The sequence below is a fragment of the Ursus maritimus genome, unplaced genomic scaffold (assembly GCF_017311325.1).
Source record: "Ursus maritimus isolate PB19 unplaced genomic scaffold, ASM1731132v1 scaffold_7, whole genome shotgun sequence".
NCBI lineage: Eukaryota > Metazoa > Chordata > Mammalia > Carnivora > Ursidae > Ursus > Ursus maritimus.
In genome coordinates this window covers 25,479,195-25,488,574 of record NW_024426885.1, presented here as the reverse complement: position 1 = coordinate 25,488,574, position 9,380 = coordinate 25,479,195, and the positions used below count along the sequence as shown (strand labels likewise).

The following is a 9,380-nucleotide window of genomic DNA, read 5'->3' as shown; positions in this document are numbered from 1 at the left end:
TGTAACCTGATTTTTAGGATTTGAGGGAGCACATGCAAGTGGGAGGGAGGGGCAGAGGGAAAGACTCAAGAGGACTCTCTGCTGAGCGTGGCGCTCAATACCGTGATCTGAGCCGAAATCAAGAGGCAGCCACTCAGCTGACTAAGCCACCCAGGTGCCCCAGTAACCTGATTAAAGTAGCAATATATTCCTAAGGGATACCAGTTAGAATGTTTAACTTAATGTAAAGCCCATATATACTGAAAGTGATGAGGTAACATGGTCTTAGCTATGTTACTGAACTGTGTTCCCTTCCTATAAAATCATTTTTAAAAAGCCTTACCTCATAGTCCTGTACCAACAAACTTCCCGTGAAAGTTGTGAGGCCCTTTAGGTACTGTAACTATTAGTCATGCCAGACTGCATTTCCTTTACAAGAACGTCAAACTGATGTCACTAGCCAAACCTACACCCACCTGAAGACCAACCGTTATTACAGTTATGCTACAGGAAGGGGTCCAAGTCAGGATTAGAAATATTATACTTTATTGAATTCTAGAGCCGCTAATCTACCCTCTGTGTTCACCAGTGAGAACGGAAGGAGTAGACGAAGGGTAAAGTACAGGTCTACACTACTGCAGGAACTGCCGCGGCCACTCGGACTGTGCCTGGGAGGCCGTCCGAGACCCGAAAGTACACAGTGACGGTCCAGTCCTGTTCAAAACAAGTGACTGCTCTTAGGATTCGGAATTCACTCACACTGATCGTGCCCTCTGCTCCAGTACGGTTCTGACTTACAGAGCCCTCTTCCCATCTTCTACAGCTTGGCTCTGAACTCCAGCTGTCCACCCTAGTGGAAAGAGAAGACTGCAACTCTGGGTAGCACGAGCCACACTGGCCCACACTACAGAATTCACTCAGTTATGCTCTAATGGAAGGAGGTGGTTCCTCCTTTTCTTTTCATGGGGCTTGCGCTTTCTTCCTCTTGCAGCTAAATTCTATAGGTTGATCCCAGATGAGAAAAAGACTTTCTGATAACAAGCATTTCTGCTATCAAAAAAAATGTAAGAAGAGCTGAAAACTTGTACCTCAAAACAGAATCACTCACTGCAGTGCCTTCCAGCCCTACAGCAAACCCGATACTTGTGCAAGGCCGCTGAAGCCCCCAGTCTGCCCAGAGGCACGGAGGACACTTCAAAGCTTATAAAAGGAATCTTGACCTTAACAGAAGACTACATTTGATAATGGAAACAATATATTTCTCCACTGATATACAATACTGTGTAATGCACTGAAAATTTCAGGATGGATTTTGGAGTAAGAGCACAATTTGTAACATAACATCATTTTTGGACCTCTTCCCAGCACCCTTACTCCACTCTGAGACTCTTCACCACCTCGGGTGTCTCCAGTACATACTGAGGATGAAACAAGACAAGGAAACAGTGTCACAGCCACGATGGTGCCATCTGCATGCAGGTCAGCCCGGCTTCACCCTTACTTTTCTTTAGTACAGACTCCATTACAATTTGAACCATCTGCAAAGAGTGCAAACAAAACTAAAAAGTATCTCTCTATGATTAGAATATTTTAAAGTCTTCAGAAACTTTCCAGATATACCTTTGACGGGGTTCCCCCACCCACCGCTAGAACCCATCCTTTGCTCCTGTGAGTCCTGCCAGGCTTGTGTAATGGGTGCTCAGTTTTGGTTTTCCTCCTTATTCTTCTTCCTCTTCCTCCTCTTCATCATCATCTTCATCATGGCAGTGTGTAATTTCCTGGGGGGCCAGTGGGAAGAGGTTGGGGGGTTTAATTTCACTAATCGACCGGGTCAGCTGGTGTCGCTTGTAGTCGGTATCTTTGAAGTCAACCGATGTGCGATTCCGGGTGGCAAGAGGGGATTCCATCTCGTTGATATCTACGTGTGTATGCTCCACCGTGGATTCATGAGGCATCTAGAACAAGGTCAGAGGTTCAGAAAGCAGGTGGAGTCAAATAGTTTCCTAAATCCTAACCCCTTCTCCTGCTTGTTAGCTGGCTGTGCAGAGGCCCAGCCAATTTAGATACTAAAACATCTTCTAGAACTGTATTTTTCCTCTCTTCTTCAACCCTTAAAACTGTCCAGATCATTACAGCCGGAAACTAGAAAGATGGGGGAGAAAGATTCACAGGAAAAAAAAGTCCTGAACTATATAGATCAGCACTAAATAAGAGAAAAACAGTTTTTATATAAATGCTAACAAAAGAGGAAAGTCTTCACTACTCAAACTTTTAATACACTTCTGAGTAAAGTTATACCACCCTACAACATTCGATCTGGATGCTACTTTCTCAGAGATCCCTTTGTGCAACCATGTAACCTGCTCATGAGCTCTTGCACAGTACAAAGAAAGGACCCGGGCTCAGCTGGGTTAAGCATCTGCCTTCGGCTCAGGTCATGATCCCAGAGTCCTGCTTCTCCCTCTGCTTATGCTCTGACAAATAAAATCTGAAAACATTAAAAAAACAAAACCCCCAAACTCCTGTGCCACCCCACAAACCTGGTTGCAGATCTCAGCCTTAAAAGTGTATCTTAATTGTAAATACTAGCCTAAGACTGTATTAACTCACCAAGACATGGGCAGCTCTGAAGAGGTAGCTGAACGGATAATACAGCAGGTTGATGAAAGATGCTGCATAGAGATCAGCATATCGCATCACCTGACTGGCAAAGAGGGTCTGCCGGGAGCCACTGCGAAACAGGCTTCCCATCATCCCATAGCACATGTCCATGTCATGAGTTACTTTCTAAAACAGAAAAGATTGAATTCAAATATTTACTGAGTGCTGGCTATGTGCCAAGCCCTGTATAATAGAAGAAATATAAAAAACAAAACTTGATCTTCCAAGTTTTCTCCCAAATCCCATTTGGATACCTTAATACGCCTCTGGATGGAACTAATGTCTGGGCGCTCGTTGCTGCTGCTGTCAAGATGCCTGGAGACGAAAGAAAACACCACTGAAAATCTCTAGAAAAGACATCCCTACACCTAGGTGATTCCCAAAGCGGTAGAGGGCTTTTAGGGAAGAAATGCAGAAACTTACTTGTAGAGTTCAGCCAAGAAAATATCCAAGCTCTGAAGCTCTTCAAAAAGTGCTGAAGTTTGGAAAGAAAAGAAAAATGTTTTAAAGGCTGCAGACAGGACTGACAAGTAAGGGTACAGGTGCGTGTTCAAAATGACTTCCTCTCCTGCCCTCTTCGGGATCTGGCAGCAGAGGAAAGCCTTGATTTCTTCTTTATGCCTTTCCTCCTATTTCAACACCGCTGGCTACAACTCTCCTTTCCAAATGGATGCGGACTCTGAGCTTACAAAGTGCTAATTCATGTGCCATCTCCGGTGGGTCAGCAAACAACTGTTAACAGTTGTTTTCAGATCATCTTCAGATCAGAGAATGAAGAGTAGGTGAGGTGTCTGGAGTCACAAGTCCAGGAACTAGAGCCGAATCAACTAGTCTACAGAATTTCCTAGGTAGAAAGTTGCAAATGGGGATGAAAAGCTAGTCAGAAAATCCCACTAAGGACAAGCAACAGGCAGTGTCTGTTGCATGCTTTTGAGGTGTTCCAGTCCTTCTCAACCTGGTTCCCCAAAGAGAATAAAGCCCTAATGGATCTATTACATACAACAAATTTTATCATTTTTGGGAGAACTGAAAAATCATGCAAATCAATTTCTCTGTTTGGTGGTTCAGATGAAGAACAGTGGCTGAGAAAGGCTGTTACTTGCATCCTCTATAAACACACATTACACCTCAGTTAAGTCTCAGTGAAGTAGGTATTAGCCTCATTTTCACATCTGAGGAAACTAAAGCACAGGGTGTCCTAGTAACTTCTAAGGGCATTAAGTAGTAGGGCTGGAGTAAGTACCCGAGGCAGTACCTTTCCCCGTGCTGTGCCTGATGCTAGCAAGGACTAGCTGGAGAACTTACATGTCAAACATCTTTACCTAACTAGAACTACAGCTCAATTCAGCATACAGTTCAGAGAATACCATTTGGTCTCATTTTCTGAAAAGCAGGAAAAAAAAAAAGACGTATTACTACTCTGAGCCATCAATGCCACCAAACTACAGATACAGGCTCGTGGCAGAGAGACTGGAACTAGTATGTGTGGTTGGAAAATATGGGACAACAGAGGAAAGTGGAATTCACAGTTTAGTTCCTACAATAATAGAACTCAAGATAGCAACATTCTGGGCTTAACTGGGAAGGAATTCAAGAAGGCCGAACAAGATAACCTCCCCTATTTCCTGAAATTCTGGAGTTCTATACCATACCTGGCTAGAGGGAAGTATCCAAATACCTTGGGACTACCTCTGCCCCTTTCTCCGCACATACAAAGTAATGAGCTCATTAAAGAAGACTGATTCCTAGCTGGCCCTTAGCATATAAAGATTGTAATGGCTCCTTACCACTCTTATCGGTCCAGACATGCAGCTCCTGTGCAAGTTCAGGAATCACCAAGAAAGTTCGCCACCCTTGCCGTTTCTTTGATTTTAAAATGTCTCCAAAAATGTGATCTCCGATATACAAAATGTCCTTGCCCTTGGCTCCCAACAGGTCACAGACTGTATCTGATGAACCTGAAATGGTGAAATGAACAATGGGAAAACAAAAATGTCTCCCTGTTAAAAAACCATCATTCTAGGTACCATCACCATTAAATACTGTACTAATTTTATTCTTACACAAGGAACAGACTAGGTAAAGGGCTCACCTTTCTTAAAGACCCACCACTGTTTTCCTTTCATCATTCCTTTTATTGCCTCTAAGGCAAGGCCTTCAGCTCCGCTGTGCTAACCAGAGCTCCTGATGGCCAAATCCAAGAGCAACAAAACCACGTCTCAGCATTAGTGAATCTAACCCTCCAAAAGTACCACCACCATTTCTCATCACAGATCTGACAATGTGGCTTTGTTCAGTTGTTTCTCACTGCAACATAATCTGCATATCTGTGTCCATAAAGGCTCCCTGAGGATCCCTTTGAGAACCGCCTCAAATAGGTAAAAGGATGAGGAAAAACTGATCCTTTTAGGAAAATCAAAGATTCATTAAGTCAGGGCGCCTTGAGTGGTACAGTGGGTTAAATGTCTGCCTTTGGCTCAGGTCATGATCTCAGGGTCCTGGGATGGAGCCCCCATCAGGCATCCTGCTCAGCGGGGCATCTGCTGCTCCCTCTGCCCCTGCCCTATGTGTACACGCTTTCTCTCTCAAATCTTAAAAAAAAAAAACCCACAAAACTCAATAGGTCATACTAACAACTTCTCAAACCCATTCTCCCTGACTCCTATTGCATTAGTAGGTGACGGAAGCGTTCACCTCCAGTAGACAGTATCTTCAGAATAATAAAGAGTATAAGTGGCACTATGCCAGGAGGACACCAAAGCAAGGTGAAATCTGTGACTTACCTCCTGAGTAGACAATGCCATGCTGTAAGGGGCCTGTGTAGGTACCAATTTTCAGCTTGCCAGTCTTCTGTGAGGAAAGAAGATGGACTTTGTAATATTTACTGTTCAATCGCAATTGCCAACCAAAATGCGATTTGGACAGGCAGCTAAATGAACGGCACTTTTGAATTATATTCTTTTGGATTTATGTGGCTATCTCAAGATGTTTAAAACTTAGATTAAATTTTTTTAAAAAAGCTATGGCCAGTAAGTTAAAAATACCTGTTTCCTTGGGAGGAGTAAGAGTGGGGAAAGGAGAAATAAGAACACGAGCTACCAGACAGATCATCCTCTCGACTTACAGTATCCACCTGACGCAGCACTGTGCCTTCTCCAAAGAAGAGGGGCTTCCGCGCATCCACCAAGATCAGGTCAAAGTAGGACTGCCATGGTCGATGCGAACTCCCAGGCTGATGAAGATGAGAAAGCAAAAGCCAAAACATCACTCCTAACCTTGAGGCACTAATGCTTAATCTCACTCAGATGCAAGGAATGTAGACATATTAAGTATACCCAAAAGATCCCACTATTTTGTTAAAAACATTGTGTCGTCTTATAAGTCACATTCTTTTGGAAGCAGACAAGGTAAAAACATAAATTTACACATTTTAAATCATTTTGTCTAATTTCACAGCAACTTAACATATGAAGGAAAGTGTGCTCACACTCTGAAATGGGCTAACAGAGGCAAAAAAGGAGCCAAGGAGAGATGCAAATCAATACTCAGGAGACAGATTAAGAAAAGAGGCAGATCAGCATTAGAACTGAAGTATACACACTAACATGGAACTATTACTAGCAAATTTCATTGGTTATGTTCTCAGAATAATGGCTCTAGGTTCACATCAGCCTTTGGCTCACACAGCAGGCTTGTCACAGCGCTAACCTAGAAGTTATGCCCACTATTTCCATCCTGAAACCATGGTATTCAACTTGTAAAGTCAAGCTGGAGAGCAATGCCTGCTGTGCTTCTGGGCGATCTCAAAACAGACTTATGGATATTTACTCAAACCCACTACTAAAATCTCACAAGTATGTGACTAAGTTGCAATGAGTATTCCCTAAATCTAAGTGTAGTCTTACTGCAGGAATGAAGACTTCTCTGCTAAATAGCAAAGCTAACAGTTCTCTTGGCACAGCACTCAGCAATAACTAAGCAGATTCCAGAAGTTGTCAAGAATATATATATTTTCTGTTTCTTTTAATCACAGATCTTCCTCAACCAGAAAATTCCTATCTTCGCCACACAAACTTACCAGATCCCATCACACTAAACACAAATACCTTTTATTTCTGTCTAGTTAGTTTTCAAAACTCTAGCAATGTTAAACTATACTAGCTCCTGCATTACTTCCAATGTTAATGAAGATTTCTAGATGAATTCTGACAATTCCCTTATCTCAATATTCCAGGATGACTAAATGCACTCATTATTACGAAAAGCAATGGTCTATTAAGTTACATGTGGTACCTTGGGGCCATGTGGGAAATCAAACAGGTAAGTCATAATTTTCTGGAAAAAAAAAAAAAATCCAACGTAAGGTTCATATACTATTTTTGCAAAAGACCTAAAAAAAAATCAAACCCAGGTTTTTCATAAGACACATCTTTTTCAATATAGGTTTCATCACATTCTTGTTTCCTCTAAGTTTATGAAATCATGACTGCTAAAGCCAGAAATTAATGCTTCATCAAATAAAAGCTGACATTCTCAGTAGGACATAGGCTTCTTCTGGGACATATTTGCACCCTTCATCCATATACCCTTACCCAAATTCTCCTAGAGGACTGGAACATACATTTGGAATGGTGTCTGAGGTAAGGGCATCTAGAAAACTAATGATTCACATGGGAATAATAAACCTTGGCCTCCCAACTACTGTTCCTAGATTAACCAAGCCCACGAACCGTTAGATTTGTTGGCTTGTAAGACTGCTTACTCCAGATCACATTTCTAAATCAAGATTTTACATAAAGAGAATTGGGGAGCGCTGAGCTGCTTGCTAGTACTATAAACTTGTAACTGTCTTAGCAAAAGTAAGATGAGGCCAAGGAGTTAAATCGGCTTTCTATATACTTTAATCATGGCAAAAAAATTTCTAAGTTATAAGGTAGTACATTTTGATGGCTAAGAGTCAAACCATCTACTGCTGTCTGGCTCCCAACAGCAGGGAGGGCATTTATACTTGTGCAATAAATGTGTGACTTCTCAAGTTTATATAAATGATGCACTAAAGAGATATAGAAGCCATTTTAATCAGCACAAATGTTTTAACCTCCAAATTAAAACCTTCAAGTAGCCAACTGTAATCAGGGAAAATAGTCAAATGAAATATTGAGAAAAATCTAAGAACCACTCTGATGTAGCCCTTATGCCATAGATATTTTTTTCACTCTGCTCTCCAAATTTCTGAAATGGCAAAAAACTACCCTCACTTAACAAAATACAGTCTTCATTATCTTCGCAGTTCTTTAGGCCAAAATAATTCCTCTGTATAGACAAATATGAATATTAAGCACTTACATCTGTATATTTATAGTCACTGTTGGTGGCAAGAAACACTTTCCCTACTTCCTTCATTCGGCTCAAAAGCAAAGGCAGTTTTCCCTGCAATGCAATATGATGATGAATGTAACACTAAAACACAAATATATACTCATTTACACTTGGACTTTTGTCCACTGGAATAAGAATAGGGGATGTCCTCTAAGGGCTGGTTAGTTTCAGAATTTTACATTTAAAAGACCACATTATCACTATGCATGAATTAAGTATTAATATATATAATATACATGGTATATATAATGGATAGTTTTATTTATAAAATTATACATATAGATGATATGCTTATTCAATATGCTTATTAAAAACACCTCGGGATACCTCGTTGACAGTGGAGCACAAGACTCTTGATCTCAGGGTTGTGAGTCTGAGTCCCACGTTGGGTGTAGAGATTACCAAAACAAACAAAACTCCAAAAACCTTAAAAAATTTTTTAGAAATAAAAACATCTCTACCTTCCTCATGTCTGCCTCAGGAAAGAGTTTAAATTACTTTGTAATCTCAGACTGTATGAGGTACGTAAAAGGTCAGGAAAAGCTGATTTTAAATATTTTATTTATGGTAGAGAACGCATGCACAAGCAGAAGCAGAGGGAGAGGGACAAGCAGGCTCATCCGAGCTCCATCCCACGACCCCAGATCATGACCTGAGCCGAACTCAAGAGTCAGCACTTAACTGAGCCACCCAGGGGCCCCAGGAGGAGACGATTTTAAACATCACCAGCAAAATACTCTACATGGAGAGTATAAGATATGGCTTCACCAAATATACTTTTGTTTTATAAAACACCGTGCAGGATGCAACCTAGAAATGCCCAGACCCATCTCCAGATACATGAGGAAATTCTAACTCCTGACGTCACCAGAAGGAAAAGCAGCTTTTCCTTCTCTCACAGTAAACAGGTTGTTCTTCACTCAAATTCTCCTGGACCTCCTGAACCCCTCAGTATTCTCTCGTAACAACAAGAGTGGAAGTGGGGGTGGAAACAGGAGGTACAAAGACTAAAAACAATAAGAAATCTGTACCAAAGTACTTCGAAAAAATACTATATTCTATTACTCTGTGAGAAAAGGAAGTCGTATCTCATCTTGGAGCTATGTATGTTTCCTTTTTATTTTAAAATAATTCCAGGGACTCCTAGGTAGCTCAGTCCATTAAGCATCTGCCTTTGGCTCAGGTCATGATCCCAGAGTCCTGGGATCAAGTCCTGCATCGGGCTCCTTGCTCAGCGGGGAGCCTGCTTCTCCCCTTGCTTGCCACGCCCCCTGCCTGTGCGCCTTCTCGCTGACAAATATTTTAACAACTATAAAATAAAATAAAATAAAATAAAATAAAATAAAATAAAATAAAATAAA

At 41.4% G+C, this 9,380-nt stretch overlaps 1 protein-coding gene across 4 annotated transcripts in view; it reads right to left on the bottom strand.

The window, feature by feature from the left end:
* Positions 1-502: 502 nt before the first annotated feature.
* The window catches only part of NT5C2 (5'-nucleotidase, cytosolic II), an 89,431-nt gene continuing 80,553 nt past the window's right edge, over positions 503-9,380 (bottom strand). For all 4 annotated transcript variants that reach the window (XM_040623911.1, XM_040623912.1, XM_040623914.1 and 1 more), the window contains 9 exons: positions 7,987-8,070; positions 6,934-6,975; positions 5,765-5,872; positions 5,424-5,490; positions 4,428-4,598; positions 3,064-3,115; positions 2,895-2,955; positions 2,590-2,766; positions 503-1,934 (listed from right to left, as the gene is read on the bottom strand). In XM_040623911.1, the coding sequence (XP_040479845.1) occupies positions 1,698-1,934; positions 2,590-2,766; positions 2,895-2,955; positions 3,064-3,115; positions 4,428-4,598; positions 5,424-5,490; positions 5,765-5,872; positions 6,934-6,975; positions 7,987-8,070 (999 nt within the window). In that variant the 3' untranslated portion in view covers positions 503-1,697. The remainder of the gene's footprint in view (positions 1,935-2,589; positions 2,767-2,894; positions 2,956-3,063; positions 3,116-4,427; positions 4,599-5,423; positions 5,491-5,764; positions 5,873-6,933; positions 6,976-7,986; positions 8,071-9,380) is intronic.